The following is a 20763-nucleotide window of genomic DNA, read 5'->3' on the forward strand; positions in this document are numbered from 1 at the left end:
TTGGGTGGAGTAGATCTGTACCTGCTGACTTTCCTGTACCATTGTTTTTCTGGACACAGGTTTGCTTTGCGCCTGTGGATAATATATCTGTGGCTATATCTTCAAGCATGAATAGCTCCCTGTCACAGAACCTTCAGGCAATCAATGCCTCTACCCAGAAGCTTCTCAACTTGTTTGGCGACCTGCAGGTGGATAACCTTTCTCCTTGCTCTGCTCCTGTTTTTGTGTCATCTACTACAGATCCTGTCCTGGACTTTCCAATAGATGAGATTGTATCTGAGTTTGATACCTACTCCATCTCTGGACATTTTGATTCTGTTGTGGTTTCTCTGAAGATTCGCTCTCCAGCCCTATTGGATACGAAGTTTGAGATGGCTGTGACACCGATTTCTGACTCTGAGGCTTTCATGTTCACTACGAAAGGTCCTGTCCTGGATTTATCCTTTTTAGTGGATGTGATTATATCCAGGTCTGATATCTACTCTCATTCTGGGTGTTTCAGTTCTGATGAGGTTCTTCCAAAGATCCATTCTCCAGGCCTATTGGATATGATGGGGATCCAGGATTCATTGTTTAAGTGTTCCATGGATTTTTCTATTTGTCCTTTGGTGGGCTGGAACGGGACTGTTCCTTTATTTACATCCTTGCAAAATGTGGAGGCCTGGCCGGATTAATGCTTTGTAGACCATCAATTTGCCTCTTTTTTCTACCCTATTTTTATTTTTCTTACTGGTGAATGTCAGTAAACTGTTTAGTATTTTGTGCGGGTGATGTTCCATTTGCTTAATAAGTGGGAGAGCTGGGCCTTGTATAGCTAAGTGTCATTTCGTTTATTGCCCTAGTCAGTTATTTTGTTTTACTAGCTTTAATTTGAGTTTTGGGGAGGGGGTTCTTAGGTAGTTTAGTGTAGCTGGGGGAGGTGGGGTATTTAGGGATCCAAGTATGCCACAGTTGGGGTTAGGTTATTCAGGGTGGGGGGTTATGGGGAGGTTTGTTTTGGGTATATTTTTTTTTGGTTTTTTTTGTTATACTGGCAAACATGGTTTGTGTTATTTTAGTTCTCCCTCCTGTCTTGGTATGCGGTTATTTATTTTTGTTTTTTATTGGCAGTGTATTTCTGTAAATAATTTTTTATGTGTTGTATACCTCATATACCCATACTTGGTCTCTGTCTCTGTGTGCCCGAATGGCGACTTCAGGTACTTGGAATAGACTCAATTTTTGTGATGTGCATTTGCAACTTTGCATGTATCCTGTTTTGATTATTCTCATTACTTTGTTACACTGTCTAATGATATTTTCTGTACCGCATTTATTTTCCATGTCTGTTTTATTTTGTTTCTCTGTATTTTTTTTTTATTATGGTTTTAAGAAATAATAAAAAAATTACTCAATACATTAATAAAAAGCAGAGAAAGGCGGCACACCGGGGACTTACACAATGTAGAAAAAATATGTGGTGACAAGTTCTACATTGTGCCAGTCCCTGTAGGTATTTATGGTTTGGAAGGCACCAGGGCATCATGAGAGAGAGAGTGAGAGAGAGAGATTAAGTCAGAATAGAGTTGTTTTTTCAGGACAGGGGTACGCACTACGTTCATGAATAATGATGGAAAGATACCAGTACAGAGAGGAATGACAGATTTTAGTTAAGCTTGGTATGAGTATTGGAGACATGGACTGATTTGTGAGGGTATAGGATCCAGGGGAGATGTAGCAGAGTAGGAGGATAAGAAGAGAGTTGATGCATAATCTTCATTTATGTGATCAAATGAAGAGAAGGTGCCAGAGGGCGCAGGGAAGTAAGTGAGCAGGCTGTTAGCCGAGGATTAGAATAAGGACTCTTTCTTATAAATCTTATGGTACATATCCACTAACAGACACAGAAACAACAGCATGATTACGACATTGTAACCGTGCTGTCGTTTCTATGTCTGTGATGTGTCTATACTGAACATCCATCATCCCCGTACACGCTAAACCTGACGTGATCGTCAGGTTGACCAGCATGTGCGGGCGATGATAGATGTCAAAAACTACCAACAGGCACGCGCATCGTTGGTGGTTTTTGACTTTTAAATGCCCGATTTGCGAGCAATTAACAAGCTATTGAACGATAACGATGTCGCTATCGTTCAATCGGCCTGTTTAATCGCCTAGTGGATACGCACCATTATACTATACTGTATCACAGCCTATTAGTGTTCTTACACTAACGTGGGTGGTGATGTCTGGGATGTTGTTTGTTTATTTGGTGTTTCATACCTATGAAAAAAACAACATATATTAAAGAAGCACAAACAAAAGTATATTACTTTATAGCCTGTATTTTAATCACACAATGCATTTTATAAAGTTACAAAGTATTGCTAATTCTGAGACAAAATTTGCTATACAAATATGGCTCTATGAAATCTTTCTGTCAGTCTCCTGTGTTCTGCCCTGCAACATCCTGATTACCTCCCCCCTGCTATTACATATATACTGAGAGCTGTGACACTGCACAGACTGACCATGTCTGTGTCTGGTAGCCAATATTTGTTTGCCATACAGAGAGATTTTAAAAAGGAGATACTGATTTGCAGAAGCAAAGCTAAGGAAAATGTCTATCAGATGCATGCTTAAAAAGTATTTTGACCTGCTATTTGAACAAACATAATCTACTATATGGGATTGCTGCTGTAAGGGGTTTATGAGAACTAAAGAAATTGTAAGCATGGCTGTGAGTGTGGGAGAAGAATGTCTAACTATGCCTTAGAACCTCTTCCTGGTCCTGATTAAGCGTTGCAAGAAAATCCATCTCACCGATGAATATTGTGATTTTTACCACTCCACGTGTTCTGCAGCCAAGCATACGCAGCTTTGGGTGATTCAGAGTCGTACACATCTCAGCCGTTTCTCCACTGGTGGCTGAGTGCGTGTAACTGGGTGGTACCTGGGGGGATGGGCACAGGATGCTGGCGCTTGGGTTCTCGGGGGTCAGAACCCCGACAGCGTTAGAATGCAGTCGGGCAGTATTCTAACCCTCCCCCTCTCCATACCCTAACCCTCCTTCGCCGGTGCCTGACCCTAACCTTCCCCCCTTGTTCCTACATCTAACCTCCCCCTCTCTGCACCCTAAATGAGGTTTAACCAAACCCCCCCCCCCCTTAGTACCTAACCATAGCCCTCCCTCGGGTGCCTGATCCTAACCCTCCCTCAAGTGCCTAACCCTAATGCTAACCCTTCCCCCAACCAGGCGACTTACCTTCACGATTCCAGCATTCGGGGTGCCGGCACCGGGATTCTGATTAGTGTGGGGATTCCGGCGTCGGAATTTTGAGCGCCGGAATCCCCGTGGTCGGGATATTGACTGCATCCCGTACCAGGACATTCACATGCAGAATAAGTATCCTGATGGCATGTCATTGACATTTAGATGATATTTTAAGACCGCTACAGTTGTCTGAGAACTAAAGATATTCACAGGACTCAGCGTGTGCTACAATGTGAACAGGGGATGTGTGCTGATCCATGGGCCACTGGTCCCAAAGTCACTGAGGGGGAGATATATCAAACTTTGGAGAGAGAGAAGGTGCCCAAAGCAACCAATCAGCTTCTACCTGTCATTTCAAAGACTGTGCTAGATAAAGGACAGAAGCTGATTGGTTTGTTTTGTCAACTTTCTCACTTTCTCTCTATCCAAGGCTTGATACATCTCGCCCTGAGACACATAAATGAGGCATCAGAAGATACATTGTAACATGGATAAATTCTCAAAAGTCCATCTATGTTTTTCACAAGTTTGATTGCACTGTGTATGACTTTACTCATTACGATAAATGCAATCCTGCAGGGACTGCACACACCCAGTACATCATTCAGGACATCTGAGACGTCACCAAGGGCAAATGCAATGTACCCTAGTGTATACAATTGTTTATACATATTACTGTTACGTTTATGTAACAATTTACCTGTTGACATCATCATGAAGATATGAAGAGAGTGTTTTGGGGAGAGTTTGACTCTTCCTATTTGTATTGTTCTCTTCCTCGTGTATTTCCACCCTTTGTATACAAACAGTATATATTATTTATTTTTGATATTTATACTATTTTCATATATTAACGGAGATTACAAAGGCAACAAAAAGATAAACCATATTATCAGGACAGCTACAGTTTAATGATAAACTGATAAATAGATTGTGTTTAACCCAAGATAAATGCACAAGGCATGATGCAAAAGTTATATCTTCACCTGTACCGTCCCTTAAAATTGTGACAAATTCTATTTTGGTCAAAACTTCTATAAAAATAAATGCTTTTGAAAATACACCACTGGGGATTGGATTTCTAAAGGGATGGGTGGGATATCATGCAGAGCTGTAACTAGACTTTTTGGTGCCCTGTGCCAGAAAGAGCATTGGTGCCCCGCTCATTTTTCAAAGGGACATAATGCACCCAAAAAAGGGCCATGGCTTCATGGGGAAGGGCCAGGGAAGAGATAGGAGAGGCCAGGAGATGCTGGGGATGAAATAAGAGGAAGCTACAAGCAAGAATGATAATAAACAAAAATTTGACAGGCCCAAACAGCGCCCCCTGACCTGTGGTGCCCTGTGCGATGGCACCGGCCGCACTACCCTAGCTATGGCCCTGCTATCATGTGCCTGGGAGCTATGAAATATTTAAATGGGATCAGTTCTGGTTTATGGCCACCAGGGTATCTGGATAGAGCACAGGTTCTTCTCATACACGGTCCTCACAGAATCACAATTGAAACAATTAGCTCCACCTGTGGATCATTTAAAAATGTGTCAGCAAGTAATCACTGCACCTGTACTGCTGCTGGGTGACCTGGAAAAAGTGAACTGTGTGGGGTCCTGAGGACCGAGTTTAAGAACCACTGTGATAGAAGAATGACAATGGATAGGACAATAGATGATCGACATGCAACAGGTCATCAGGGACAAAAGTGACTGAAAAAATGTCAACAGTACAAAATGTCGACACGCTTAAAAGGTCCGCTGGTTCAAATGATCGACACAATTTGTCGACACCTGCTTTTTATGGACTTTATCACAATTTTAAGGTTAGGGTTAGGCACTTGGGGAAGAGATTAGTGCATACTTGCCGACAATCAGCTCCAGCCTTCCGGGAGAGAGCTGATTGTCGGCTAACCACGGGGGCGGTCATTGGGGGCGGAGTCGGGGTGGGCCAGCCAGTTGGGGGTACACTGGGGGTGGAGCCGGGGGCGGAGCCGCACGATCGCATCATCGTGGCTCCGCCTCTCTACACAATGCCGTTATTTTCGGCAGTGTGAAGCAGGGGGCGGGGCCGCGATGACGCGATTCAGCGCGAATCGCGTCACCGGCTCCCCCGCTGCGGGGGTTTCTAATCTTTTCAGGGGGGAGGACGGGAGGGTCGGAGTCTTGCCTGCCTTTCCGGGGGGCCGGGATTGGCACCCGAAATTCAGGAGGCTCCCAGCCAAATCGGGAGGGTAGGCAAGCCTGGATTAGTGTTTTGTTGCTGGAGGAAGCAGTTAGGGCTAGGCAGTAGGAGGAAGGTTAGGAAAAAAAGTGTCAACCATTTGTGTGTCGACCTTGTAACTTTTAGCGATGTCAACCTTTTTGTGCATGTCGACATTTTGTCCATGTCGAATCCATTGCATGTCGACAATTTGTTGTAGACCTATTGACTGTTGACCTTTTTATTGCCTATCTTTGATAACATAACGTTTTGACATTGGTATCATGGTTTGCATATAGGATTCTACGCTTACATTTCAGTAGAAAATATTTGGTATTATTGATATATGTATAATTACATATAACATATACAGGGGAGCCTTTGATAATTTGCACTTGCGCCTTATAATGTAGGAGACTAGAAATAAATATATCTCACCTCTGTGCCATATAAGGTGACGGTGCTTCATGTGGTACGGTTCTGGAAAGCCATGGAGTTGATTAAAGATTTGCTTCAGTTTGGACATATTGAGACATATACTGAACCTACTATTCACTATACAACAGATGTTGAATGATATAGATACATAGGGCCTGATACAGAGATGGACGCAATGGTGATGTTTACGCAGTTGAACATTATCAGTGGTCTGCACATGTGTCTGAGTCGTGCCGCCCATGTGTCTGAGTCGCGCTGCCCATGTGTCTGAGTCGCGCTGCCCATGTGTCTGAGTCGCGCCGCCCATGCGTCTGAGTTGCGCCACCCATGCGTCTGAGTCGCAGCGCCCATGCATCTGAGTCGCGCCGCCCATGCGTCTGAGTTGCGCCGCCCATGTGTCTGAGTCGCGCCGCCCATGTGTCTGAGTCGCGCCGCCCATGTGTCTGAGTCATGCCGCCTATGCGTCTGAGTCGCGCCGCCCATGCGTCTGAGTCGCGCCACCCATGTGTCTGAGTCGCGCCGCCCATGTGTCTGAGTCATGCCGCCCATGCGTCTGAGTCGCGCCGCCCATGCGTCTGAGTTGCGCCGCCCATGTGTCTGAGTCGCGCTGCCCATGTGTCTGATTTGCAAAGATGCCTTTGGGGGTCACGATACAAATCTGGGCATCTGCAACATTTGCGTATTTTCACACATCTACTGGGTACACAGATGCAGCAGCAGCGTCGTTAGCATCCATCTCTGGCCTATAGTTACTACATAGGTCACAGTTACCTCCTCTTCCTGCATCAGAGAATGAGGAGCACAGCTACAGTATAAGGAATAAATATAGGTACCGGGGAGGAAACTTAAACAACACATTACTGCATGTTTGTTGCTCTATCAGTGCTCCTGACCCGAACTCACCCACTGTTTCTCTTAGCTGCTGATATGACATACGAGCGATCCTTGGATGATGTGTTCCTTAAAATGCCACTCGCTTGTTCAGTCCTGGTAAAAACATGAAAAAGATGACATTCTGCATAACAAAAGATAATGGGGATATTTGCTAAAAGAAAGTGCAATGTAGCAGCTATGATGTTTGCAAGTCATCCAATGACAGCTGGGTTCTATGTGTCACCTTTGTGCTCTGTTACTAATACAATACATGTCATGTGTGATTCCTGGTAACTGGCAGAATTTTAGAATTCTTCCAAATTCACAGTGATCTGCTACAAATTTTGCAAACACAAAATAAACAGAAGAAGCCAAGATGATACAGTAACAAAAATATGTTTTTGTCTTTTCATTTGCACAAGTGTATTCATTTGTCTGCTAGGAAAACTAATGAAAGCCGATCTTCACTTTGTAATCATAGGATGGCAGAAAATACTCATGTTAGAAACAACAAACGTCACTACTTCTACTTTTAGACCATCCCCTTCATTCATTTTCAAATTTAAAGTACTGCTTGGTTCAGCCACTTTTATGTATTAAATCAATCACAAGAGCAGAGGACACACCCACTGGCACTGCCTTATTACATGTCATTTTAATGGTTACCCAGAGCTGGAGTGTTGCAGTGCCTTACAAATAAATGATGATTGTGATTAATATTGTTCCACAAAAGAGGATCATATGTGAAAAGACAATTAAAGGAACATAGATTAGTCAGTGGTGAATCTATGACATAACATGTAATGCACATGGGTCCAAGGGGGGCCCACACCACACATCCTGCACCCATGAGATATCCGCCAGTGTGTCCTTATGGCAAGCCCTTCTATAAGTGGTTCTGGCAGGACCTTATTTCTACAATGCCATCAGCAGCTTGTGTTGCACTTTCCTCAGGCTATTACAGTAGGCTCATTCTGCTCGCACCAACATAGTCATACTGTAGGTTTCCGACAGCTTCAGCATTTAATTGAATCTGCCCCGAAAAATCAACATCTCATCAAATAGTTAAAACGTTTGCACCCCATAGTGCCCACAAGCTGGAACAAAAGATGGCGCATAGCGTTGCAAGAGAGCATTCACACTGCACTTTCAACTCGTAAATGACCCACAGTATCTTTATCTTCATTCCAGGAAGCTGTAACTCACTATAATTATTACAGGGAGACCATGTTTAATACCCCTAGGGCTAATTCACTCTCAGTTATTGTACCTGTAATACAAGCAGTGTTGTCAGGATGCACTGACTGTGGTAACTATGTGCACAGCGACCTAGGGATGAATGTTTACTATATAGTCACCGTGTCTCTCTCTCTCTCTCTCTCTGTCTCGATGATAGATAGTGATGGCCGCACACAGAGAACATTTTTTCGCAGAATGTACAAATGGGGCCCTAAGCCTATGTTAGGAATATAAATGATCACAGCCTCCATCACACAAATGTAACAGTTAAGCAAACACAACATATAAAGTGCTAGAATGCACATACACATACACAAACAGGACAATGTCGAAAATTCCAGACACAGCAACCTATTTATCATTCCGAGAGCACCATAATGGCACTCTAGAATTGATGCTAGTTCATATTTATTACATAATTAGCTGTTACAAATGTACCAAGTCCAATGTGTATATATAACATAGTGTTTATATAGAAATATTTACTTTTATAGGTTCGTTTTACCATTAAATGCCTATGATGATTTCGTCAGGTGAAATAGAAAGTGTTGGATACTGTAATAAGTATGAAATGTTGCAATTCTGATGGCTAATGTGAGAACTTTATGTGGAAGAACCAGTTCAGAGGCCACCCACCCACCTTCATTGTGATTTCGCACTTCTCATTAACATTACACAGATGTGGCTTATCATGGGAATAATGTATGGTTATACCGCTGCTAGGTGGTAACTGCTGTGGTTCTCACGTGTGCCTGACAGGTGTATAAGCTTATGCAGTAGAGAAGAACACTAAGCTCACAGCCACCCAGCACCAAGCAGTCTGCAATATAGGTGCATGATGGAATTTCTTTATTTTCATAGACAAATCATTTTCTTTTTATCTATTAAATGCCAAGTTGCTCACAACCAAGTAATGCTACGCTCTACCACAATCAACAAACACCCTTTTCAAAGCATTCCCAGCTGTCAAAACCTATTGTTGACACTTGGTATCAGTTATGTATACAGCCCCTTTGAGACTACAAAGCTATTGAATTATTTTCTGCTTAAGTAAGTGGTAATAACTTGTAGAAGGTGTGTGTATATGTCTACTTACTGAATGCAATGCACCACATGTACAGTAGCTGCCCATATGCCAAGCACCACAGTGCCCCTGATAACTATATATAACATAGAGCCTCATTTGCATGCAGGGAAAATACTGTGTGCTATTACATGCAGGGAAAATACTGTGTGCTATTATTGCATGCAGGTAAACTACTGTGTGCTATTATTGCATGCAGGTAAAATACTGTATGCTATTACATGCAGGGAAAATAATGTGTGCTATTACATGCAGGGAAAATACGGTGTGGTATTACATGCAGGGAAAATACTGTGTGCTACTATTACATGCATGGAAAATACTGTGTGCTACTATTACATGCAGGGAAAATACTGTGTGCTATTATTGCATGCAGGTAAATACTGTGTGCTATTACATGCAGGGATAATACTGTGCGCTATTACATGCAGGGAAAATACTGTGTGCTATTACATGCAGGGATAATATTGTGCGCTATTACATGCAGGGAAAATACTGTGTGCTATTACATAGAGGGAAAATACTGTGTGCTATTACATGCAGGGAAAATACTGTGTGCTATTACATGCAGGGAAAATACTGTGTTCTATTATTGCATGCAGGGAAAATACTGTGCGCTATTATTGCATGCAGGGAAAATACTGTGTGCTATTATTGCATGCAGGGAAAATACTGTGTGCTATTACATGCAGGGAAAATACTGTGTGCTATTACATGCAGGGAAAATACTGTGCTATTATTGCATGCAGGGAAAATACTGAGTGCTATTACATGCAGGGAAAATACTGTGTGCTAATATTACATGCAAGGAAAATACTGTGTGCTAATATTACATGCATGGAAAATACTGTGTGCTATTACATGCAGGGAAAATACTGTGTGCTACTATTACATGCATGGAAAATACTGTGTGCTATTACATGCAGGGAAAATACTGTGTGCTATTATTAAATGCAGGGAAAATACTGTGTGTTGTTGCATGTAGCAAACAAATATTGAGCAGCTTTATTTTAACACTGCCATCTAGAATTAGCTGGAATACTTCTCCCTTCTAATTTGAAATCTGTCCACACATATTAAGTATGGCTTTCCTACAGAGCAACATGGTTATGCCAAGGTCCAAAATTTGCCCTTCTGGCTCAATGTATTTCTCACTTTAAATGGTATGCAGTCATAATGTCCACCTGGACAAAATGTTGACAGGCACAATGTGGGCTGCAGTTGTAGTTATGGCTGAAGTTAGGGTTATGCTGGGTACACATTAGCCGATGTGTACCCAGTGCAATATCGCTGGTGACGGGAAGCGCCCACATAGGCAAGTGCATATACACTTGCCGATGCAGGCAGCGATGGAGCGACAGTGGAGGCCATCTTGCATTCGGCATGTAAGTGGCAGCTTTGAAAAGTCTCTGCTTAGTAAATATAGCCTGCACCATAATCTCTATTTAATTAGATTAAAATAATTTTTACCTCTTCACTTGTTCCTGTGGGGTGTATGGTGTCTCGTCATCTGACAGATCTACTGATTTGTTTCTTAAATTATAAGGTGCCCTAAAATGATTAATAATGAATTACAAATTTTAAATAACATTCTCATGTACAATACAATATTTACTAATGTCTATGGACATTGGATTGTTTCGTAAATCGGTTTACTCCAGGCATGTAAAATGTCTATTGTGGTAGGACTTTTCATAACATTTCACATCTGTATAGTAAAATAAAATGTTAAAAAGAAATCAAGCTGGTCTTTATCTGAACAAGTATATCCAAAGCTATGTACTGTACGTATTTGTATTTCGGATTAATAAAATATAAATTATTATATTGAACACTTGCTGTAATTCACAGCAGCAATATAAAGCAACAACCATACTAAACAGTACTATGACAGCATAAAATATTACATTTGTAATTGTTGTGGTGGAAAATGCAGGAAAAGGTAATGTACAGTACGGTAAACGGGCCGTGAAAAAGTACAGAGGATGTAAATTATTATACTTTTGGAATGGATTAAATTCAACTATATAAACAGTTTTCTCCAATTATTAAATTGGAAAATTACAATAATATAATATTTCCTTTATTAGATAAGAATTAGGATCCTTTTAGAATATTTGCATAATTTTAACACAAATTTTAATATTTGCCTCTGTCGATAGCAAAAAATTATTCTTGTATTGTTTAATATTTAGGTCTATTTTTTTATTTTTTCCAATTCTATAAATAAGAATATAATTTTTTTTTTATTTAGTTATTGAACATATACCACTCATCCATTAGATTGAATTAAAATATATCTAGATAGAATTGTGTAAACTGTGTCATGATATACAGACTTCTTTACCCTTTTTCCAGCCTTAGCTGTTATATGGCAATGTGTGCAAACATTAGGTGTAAATCACGTTTTGGGATTTATCTGTAGATTTTTTTCCATTGTTGAGTGTTTTTGTGCCATTTAATAAAACAAGTAGTAAGTGCATGTTCTTACAATTTCTTGTATTCCTCTGTAGACATCTTTCCGCCGCTAGCAGTGGGGACACGTGGAAGACTGGTTGTACGAGCCTGGACGGTGCTGTAAACAATTCATACATGTGCAAGTAATATAATCCATTCTTTCATTCTGTGTCGGAGTGAATATACAGTATGCTACATATCTATTGACAGTTTTGCAGCATTAAGGGTTAACTGTGTTGAATATTGAAAGTATGAAATAATTAATCAGCACCTATGATATAGATAGACTAAAAAGAACCTTTGTGTACATAGGGCCTTATTCGTCATGGATCGCAATTGCAACAGCATACGCAGATCGGCCGATGGTGCGTATTGCGCATGCACCGCAGAGCGCGTGAGCAGGTTAGAATTGCGATCACGTACGCAGATACAAAGCCATCGCTGAGTGACGAGACGTCAGAGTTTGGGGGGGGGAGGGGTGACTGGGATGTGGTTGGAAAAACGTCTGCTTAAACGCCATTTCCAGGGCGTGCATAAATTAGCCATTGCGACGGCATACGCAGATTGAGTACTCACTGCGTGTGACGAGAGTTCATGTCAGAGCTGCTGTAATTCTGCGTGGGGCTCCGATGTTACTCGATGTATACGCAGGACTGCGACGTCTTACGGATGTGAGAAAGCGATAGTGGGCGTCTCTATGCCGGATGAGCAGTTGCAAATATTAGCATATTTTCAAAGCAGTACTGCGTGCGTAATCGCAGCTGCGATCGCTATAGCGATCCGTAAATGAATCAGGCCCATAGTCTTGTAAAAATGATCATTACCTTTTCTGGTACCCATTGAAGGAAGGTGGGCTTTTTACTTGGAAGACTGCATTAACTGGCTGCCCCCTGCAATAGAAAACACAAATATTAAGTTACGATTGAGATAAGATAATAAATAATAGTGGCAATGGCCACATCAACCATTCAGAATCCAGCTACAGTATCGTTTACCTACTGTAGTACATTCTAGAAAATGATAGCTACTGTAGCATCTAATTAGTTGCTATGGGCAACTGCTCCTTTTTTCTACGGTAAGGTCAATTTGTATAGAAATATAACATTGTAAAATCAACACCATACAAATTAAACTGAGTAGATTTAGGATTAGTATATTTCGTTATCCAATTTAAGCAATGGATTAATTTTTAAAAGAAGCCAAATTTTCATCAGTTATTTCACAATGTGAAATGTTGTAATATTGATTTAATGTTAAATAAACGGGTGTGGTATGATTGACCGCCGGACGTGAGCCCGGCGGTTCAAATCCCGACACCAGTATGCAGAAGAGCGCAGATCCCGACGGAGGTAAGTAACCTATCTAACCCTCCCCTCTCCCCCCCTAACCCTCCTTTAGGGGTGTCTAACCATAACCTCCCGACCCTAGTGCCCAACCCTAACCTCCCCCCCAGGGGTGCCTAATCCTAACCTCTCCCCAGAGGTGCCTAAACCTAACCGCCCCTCCCTGCACCCTAAATCTAACCCACCCGGGTGGTGCCTGAACCTTAACCTCCCCCCGGAGTGCCTAATCCTAAACCCCCTTCCCCTAGCCTGACCCTAAGTCACCTGGGGGGGGGTGCCTAACGCTAACCTAATCCCTCCAACCCGCGGCTGTCCGCTCGCGACGCCTGGCTTACCTTCTTCAGTATGCCGGGCGTCGGGAATTCGGCGGGTGGATAATGATAGGCGTCGGGATTTCAACACCTATCATTAGTACCCTGCCAGGATTTCACAGTCGGGAAGCCGGCGGTCGGCATTTCGACCATCAACTTCTTGACTACCTCCCAAATAAACTTATGGCAATCTCCTTTGTATGCGACTCACGATTCAGTTCAGAGACAGTGTCACTTAGTTATGATGTGTTATTATGTTACTGTTCTGGACAGATTACAGAACTGAACTCACCTTATGATATATGAAGTAGCTGGCCTATATAGAGACAAAACAAAGTAATTTACCATAAAGAACACAAGATATAGAACAGATATAACTTGGTTATACTGTCTGCACTTTTGCACCCTTCCCTATATGCTATATGGACCACATAAGCCTAGAGCCCTAAGAGGTTTATTTGATTATTGTTACTACAATAGAAACAGCGATACTTAATTAAACTTTATCACAACATTTTAATTATTAATAATTTACAAGACACATGGAAATTTAACTTCCAAGTGCATACCCCAAATGAGGGAAGCCTATGCCAAATGCTTGTTATAGTCTTATCTAGATAACATTGATAACAACAAGGTAAATATTAGTGATAATTAGGAGTTAAGCCTGCTAGATTTTAAGGTAAAAATTATTCACCTTTGTTTATCACGTTACATACAGTGACCTGAGACAGATCCTAAGGATTGTCCTGCTGACATGATCTCACAATCTCCCTGGCTGGAAACCTTTCTGTAGCTTCATGGTTGTACTTGCTATTTCTCTAGTTTAAAAGTTTGTACCCCCACTTTGCACTTTTTCACCCCCATTTTCAAAGTGCTTTTTTCGGGTGTTCCTCACTTTTTTTACGTTTTTTTGACGCAGTTATCCATTGGAGGGCAGTCCCAGGGGTGTTTAGTGGTTTCTCCACCTTTGCACCCCAAAATAGCGATTCTGCACTTTTTTTCTCCACCTATTCAGAGGCGAAGTTTATTTGCCTATTACATTGCATTGCGTTTTCGCGTACTCGAAAAGTGTTTGCAATTGAATACAGAGAAAAGTTTCCGACTGGCGAAAAGTCACAATCCGAGATACTTTTCGCGGATTCCGACTTTTCGTGGCTAAGTGAATACGGCCCATAGTGTGTTGCAGTTGAATGGAGCACCAGTAGCTGTTCACCCAAAATCTCTGTATAACCAGCCACAGCCACCAAACCTACAGACGTGCCCTCATACACTATAGTTTCAGTCATATCAAACAGCCTCTTTCGGCGTGCCAGGTCCCTAGCGATGCGGCCATGTCGAGCATCTTTCTCGCTCAAAATGTGTAAAAAAAAAGTGACAAAACTAGTCTGATTACCCTAATCCAGTGGTTCTCAAGCTCGGGGCCTGATTCACACTGAGCGCTCGCAACCAGGTCAATTGTGGCCCAGTGCGCATGCGCACGACGGAGCCGGCTCCATCGGGCGCGTGCACGAGACCCGGATAGCGACGGGCACTCCGTAGCTCCGGGTCTCGTACCAAAGGGGGCGTGCTGTCGATGTTGAGTGACAGCACGCTCCCTTTGGTGGGCGGGCCGGGGGAGTGGCTGCCCAAATGGAGGCGTTCCCATGTGAACGCCTCCGTCCGGGGCCGGCCCCACTGACATCACTCGTGATGTCAGTGGGAGAGATATCGGCTCTGTTTGAGCCGAAATCTCTCTGGGGCTTGCGGCAACGAGACCACAAGGGTCTCGTCGCAAGCCCGATTGTCGCATTGGTCCTGACCATCGCGACCATCTTCCTGGCCGCTCGCTATAGCTGTGGATGGTCAACCACAGCTATGCGAGCGGCCAGGAGGCTGTTCATAAAAAAAAATAGCCCTGATTCAGAGCGAGCGCTCTGTCAAAGCGAGCGGCTCTGAATCAGGGCCTCGGTCCTCAGGACCCCACACAGGTCACGTTTTGCAGGTCACCCAGCAGCTACACAGGTGAATTCATTACTCTCTGACACATTTTAAAAGATCCAGAGGTGGAGCTAATTATTTCACTTGTGATTCTGTGAGGAGACCTGGAAAACATGCACTGTTTGGAGTCATGAGGACTGAGTTTGAGAACCTGTGCCCTAATCCATTTGAAGTGTGACATTTGTGTACATCTGTGTGACTGAGTCTGAATCTGTACACAAAGTGCTACAATGCAGCGCTGAGCTAGAATGGATCTTCCATTGTGCTTCATCTGCGACTTTGTATGTGTTTAATACTAATTCCTGTGCGGTTAAAGACACAGCCCAGTGTCTCTAGTACACTAATACTCCTTTTCCACCAAAATTCCGGGTCTGACCCGGAGTTAGAACAGAGGGCCTGATTCAGACCCGCTCGCGAGTGCTGAGCGCTCGCAAGCGGGTCGATGTTGGCCCAGTGCGCATGCGCACGACGGAGCCGGCTCCGTCGTGCGCATGCGCGAGACCCGGATAGCGACGGGCAAACAGTCGCTCCGGGTCTTGTACCAAAGGGGGTGTGCTGTCGATGTTGAGTGACAGCACGCCCCCTTTGGTGGGCGTGCCGGGGGCGTGGCTGCCCAGACGGAGGCGTTCCCATGGGAATGCCTACCGTCTGGGGCCGGCCCCACTGACATCACAAGTGATGTCAGTGGGAGTGCTTTCGGTTCTGTTTGAGCCGAAAACACTCTAGGGCTTGCGGCAACGAGACCCTACCACAAGGGTCTCGTCGCAAGCCCGATGGTCGCGATGGTCTTGACCATCGCGACCATCTTCCTGGCCACTCGCTATAGCTGTGGGTGGTCACACACAGCTATACGAGCGGCCAGGAGGCCGCTCTAAATATCAAGAAGGACGGCCCTGATTCAGAGCGAGCTCTCTGTCAGAGCGTCCGGCTCTGAATCAGGGCCAGAGTTCCTATCCGGAACAGACCCGGATTTAGTCGGCTCCGACTCGGGATATTCCCGAGTCGGCGCCGCTCACACCAGAGTCGGGTCTGCATAGACCCAGCTTTCCTGGCGTGGAAGTGGACGCTTGGAGATGGCGTCTCTCCAAGCGCCACTGAAGCCGGACCAATCGGCTGGCTAGCAGCACACTGCAGGTCATCGTGACCCGGAGTGCGCTGTTCTCACAGCAGGGTTTCCTGGGTTGGATTACCGGGTCACTCGACCCGGCGATCCAACCCTCTCCCCTTTTACACCAGAGAGCTGCCCGGGTTAACCCTGCAATAACCCGGGTTTTAGCTCCGGTGTAAAAGGGGTATAAGTGGTGTTTTGCTATTATTACACCTATTAGAGTGGCTCTGTCGCATCGGGCATTTTGCGCTGTATGCCGTATAGACGCTAATTGTATGAGGATGCATGAAGGATATTTTCTTTGCTTGGAAAAGACCAATTGATGTAAGAAAAACATCGAGACCACTGAAAAACAGAATTCAGGAACATATCCCCAATATTGAGAATGGCCTGCAAACACACAGGGTAATATAATATGGTGTAGCAGAGAGGGTACAATATATCACCAAATTTCCTTTACACTGAATTATATACCTGTGATATATATATATATATATATATATATATATATATATATAAAGTCCAGTATTAGTCCACACTCACGTCTGAAAATCCAATTGCTGGGGTAGCCACCCAAAAGGGATCACCTGTATCCCTGCATACAAAAAATGAACAAAGGGGGTGCACTCACCAGTCTTCTAAAATGAGTTTTTATTTCATCTTTTTAAAAAATTTTTTACAGCATCATAGTAAAGCTCTGACGTTTCGGTCCTAGCCATGGACCTTTGTCAAGGTCAAGGTCATCTTACATGGACGAACATCATCATTCCTGGACAAAAAGTCCAGGAATGATGATGTTCGTCCATGTAAGATGACGTTTTGCCTCGTTCTGAGTTCCGTTTTTTTGGAGGGAAAAATCCGAACTCCACGTGCAAACTCGAACCTATGCGAGCCTGCACATCCCTAATATATATATATATATATATATATCTATGGATGTGTCTGTCTGTGTGTGCATAAATACTTTAATGTGTGAGTATTTATATGTATATGTATTACAGGATCAATTTAAATAGCCAAGTACCATCATATGAACTTTTTTAATGATACATAGATGCCATTTTAATGTTGGATCAGCTTATAATTTAGGATAAATTGACCTTGACGTGGCCCTTATCTAAACCATCTCCATCAATTAATTAGCAAATGGGAATTATTTGTTGGCACAATCGAGTCGGGTAAACTGGTGCAATTGACTGCATTTAAATGCCCTATATTTCACCAGTACAGATGACCTCCAATGCCAGGGCACACAGAGAAAGTAGTTGCAATGATTAGCACCCTTGTAGTAGTAAGGTCTATAACAACAACCCTCCTCTTCTGTATCTCTATGGAGTCACTTACTTGTTTCCAGTGATTGATGGTGGTGGTGACTGCTGGGAGTCTGTCGTTGTGCTACTTTCATTAGTGCTATATGAAAATCGCCTGATAGAAAGCAAACAAAACATAAATGATTTGAAGCCAGCAGGTGGCGCTGGTTATGGCCAAACTTACAGGCAGATAGTAATTACTATTTTTTTAATGATTAACTGAATAAAGAATGTGAGGATGAAGCACTTTTAAATGACAAAAAGTAGGGAATAAATGCTGATAGATATTAAATGTAACTCATTTATACATTATATGAGGGAACAACGTGGTGTATATACACGTCTTCCTGCACCTATATTGGGGTGAGGTGAGATCTGTGCTCTGTCACTGGAAAAGCAGATACAGAGGGGTTGATTCTAAAGGCACACATCCATTTGAAGATATGCAAACGACTGCACGATTATGACATTGTAATCATGCAGTCGTTTGTCAGTGTACAAACACTGAACGCTGTGCCTACACTGAACGATCAGTCGTTCAGTGTAGGCACGTCAATCATCCCCTATACTGTACAACCTGACGATATTGTCAGGTTGTACCGCATTTTCATCCGATGATTGATGTCGGAAACGACCAGCGGGCGCGCGCATCGCTGGTCGTTGCCGACAAAAAAGTGTACGATCTCTGAGCGATTGCACGATAACGATGTCGTTATCGTGCAATCGCTCAGTAATATCGGCAAATGGATGTGTGCCTTGAGTCACACGGAAAAGTGCACACAGCAGCGTCTGTTGGCAGTCACCTGTATGCGAGTCTGCCAGGGACGCTTTGTCGACAATTCATAGCATCGACAGTTCATCATGTCGACATATCATCTATGTAGAGTTGTTGACACAACATACTTACCTCCCTGAGAGGAGTAGCAGATGGGAGGTGATGGGGACGGAGTTGGGCGATTTGCATAATTATAATAGAATTGCGTCATTAGGCCCCGCCGCCTCCCCGCGGATCCACCAATTCCAGGTACGTTTCTCCACATCTTCTCCACTTCTCTAGGAAGTAGGCGGGATGTGGGAGGAGTGCCTACTCTTCTGGGGGTGCGGGAGGCTGCACGAAAAATCAGTAGCCTCTCGCAGGTTCCGGGAGAGTAGGCAAGTATGAGATATAATGCATGTCAACATGGCCAATGGGAACAGTTTGACCATGTTGACAGTTCGACCATATCGACATTCAGGGTTGACCCGATGACTGTCGACATGATAACCATCGATAAATCATACCACACCGCTTTTAACCAGCTATGGCACTTTCAACCTAGTGCTGGTTACCCCATAACCTAGGGGAAAACTGATGAGGGTTCCACCTGGTATCAGGATAATCAGCACTGGGCTTCAGGGGTACCCTCAGTTGTGGGGTCCTCCCAGCATGATTCCAAACAAGTCCAAGGCCTGCTGGCACCAGGGCTGGCATTCCCAAGGGAGTGGAGCTCGCGTATGCAGCTCCAATGTGTGCAGGCCCCCTCCTGGTTATAACCAAACCTGGAGTGAATAGCACCAGGGATCTTCTCCATACCCTAGGACTGTGAGTATGGGGCAATGAAGTTTAAAAAATAGATTCAAACCATTTTTTCTTTAATGAATTATGGTTGCTAAACATGGCTGCCGGGGAAAGCTGGCACTTGTGGTTCCCCTGACACCAAGGCCTGCTGAGACCTTTAGTTTGTCAAAGAAATATGTATGTAGAATACTGAACAGTTATTCTGAGCCATAAATATATCACTTACTTGTTGCTTGATTGAACAGGTGGGGAAGAGGAACTTGTAATGATCTCCTTAGCTGCAAATGTTCCAGAATTCCTTAAGAAATAACAGAGGTGTATTATAGGAAGAGTAACATAATACGGGGAAGATTTATCAAAGCTTTGAGAGAGATATTTACCAACCATTGAGCTCCTAACTGTCACTGATTGGCTGGTACTTTGTCTTTCACTCTCCTTTATCTCTCTCAGGGGCTTAGTACATCTCCTTGATAGTAACTTAGTATACAATACATACATACATACATACAGTGGTGGAAGCGGGTATATGGTGGTTTGCTATACCGCCACTTTAGCTGTTGCTTTGATTGTAAAACTATCAAATGTCAGCGTGCAAGTCGCTAGTTATGGTAGTGCACTCACTGTACTGCATTGGAGTGTGACTTAGCACCATTATAGACTGTGGGCCTGATTCAAAACCGCTTGGAAGCGGCCGCTCGTTCGCTCTGAGCGATGTTCGCTCAACTGCGCATGCGTATGGGTCATAATGCGCATGCGCAAACCAGTCATTGCTGTCGGAAATCGTGCGCTCGCAAAACAGCGAGGGGCTGCTAATTTGATTGACAGAATGTACCGTTTGTGGGTGGTAACAGGGGAAGGTGCTTGAAAACGGGGGAGTGGAGATCCGAATGCAGGCGTGCCAAACGGTCAAAAGGGCGTTTAATGGGAGTGCATAATTAATAAAGGAGCGTCATCGACCACGTCACTTGGTTGTCTTTTAGCCTGAACTGCTCGCAGTGATTGCGGTAGGAAAATCCTACCACAACCACTGCGAGCAGTTCTGATGCCTTTCGATGTTCCCGATTAATCTAATAAATACCGGAGATGACGCGTGATGCGAATGGCAAAGGGGCATCTTTACAAAATATCGAGCGCATTTTTTGTTCGCTCGCTCAGACATAGAGGCGTCAACAAACCAAAAGAGCGAGCGCTCAATTTAAATAACCGGCCCCTTTTTTGGAACGACCGTCCGCAAATAGCGTCCGTCTCTGAATCAGGCCCAGTGACTGTTAAGAAGTGAAACTCCACTGAGGTAAATAGTCATCCCAATGTACCATAATTACCAGCACTACTCAATACATGATATGCGTATCACTGAGTTTATGTGTGTCTTTTTTTCCATTCAAATGGGTAATATGGACAATGTCCACAAAATAAGTCACAACAAATACACGATTTTAGTAAGACTAATTAAGGTGCACCCGCGCCTCATCACCTGTACATAATGCACTGACTGGCCCCTAGTGAATTAATATGCTGCACTATTGCGGCCGTTTTGGGCCGACATCTGTACCCAGAAATGGAGGGGGGGGGTCGGACCCGTTTTCTGGGAGTGCCAAGGCACAGACTTATT

At 43.6% G+C, this 20763-nt stretch overlaps 1 protein-coding gene across 5 annotated transcripts in view; it reads right to left on the reverse strand.

The window, feature by feature from the left end:
* The window catches only part of ZNF185 (zinc finger protein 185 with LIM domain), a 215351-nt gene that overhangs the window by 124015 nt on the left and 70573 nt on the right, over nucleotides 1-20763 (reverse strand). For 4 of the 5 annotated variants that reach the window (XM_088452925.1, XM_088452938.1, XM_088452946.1 and 1 more), the window contains 10 exons: nucleotides 19378-19449; nucleotides 17628-17708; nucleotides 13488-13511; nucleotides 12366-12431; nucleotides 11576-11659; nucleotides 10555-10635; nucleotides 6792-6875; nucleotides 5889-5930; nucleotides 3957-4049; nucleotides 2212-2265 (listed from right to left, as the gene is read on the reverse strand). In XM_088452925.1, coding sequence (XP_088309051.1) covers nucleotides 2212-2265; nucleotides 3957-4049; nucleotides 5889-5930; nucleotides 6792-6875; nucleotides 10555-10635; nucleotides 11576-11659; nucleotides 12366-12431; nucleotides 13488-13511; nucleotides 17628-17708; nucleotides 19378-19449 — 681 coding nt within the window. The remainder of the gene's footprint in view (nucleotides 1-2211; nucleotides 2266-3956; nucleotides 4050-5888; nucleotides 5931-6791; nucleotides 6876-10554; nucleotides 10636-11575; nucleotides 11660-12365; nucleotides 12432-13487; nucleotides 13512-17627; nucleotides 17709-19377; nucleotides 19450-20763) is intronic. The other variant, XM_088452932.1, reaches the window with a different exon arrangement.

Source organism: Taudactylus pleione, unplaced genomic scaffold, assembly GCF_031769625.1.
Source record: "Taudactylus pleione unplaced genomic scaffold, aTauple2 ptg000039l, whole genome shotgun sequence".
Lineage (NCBI taxonomy): Eukaryota > Metazoa > Chordata > Amphibia > Anura > Myobatrachidae > Taudactylus > Taudactylus pleione.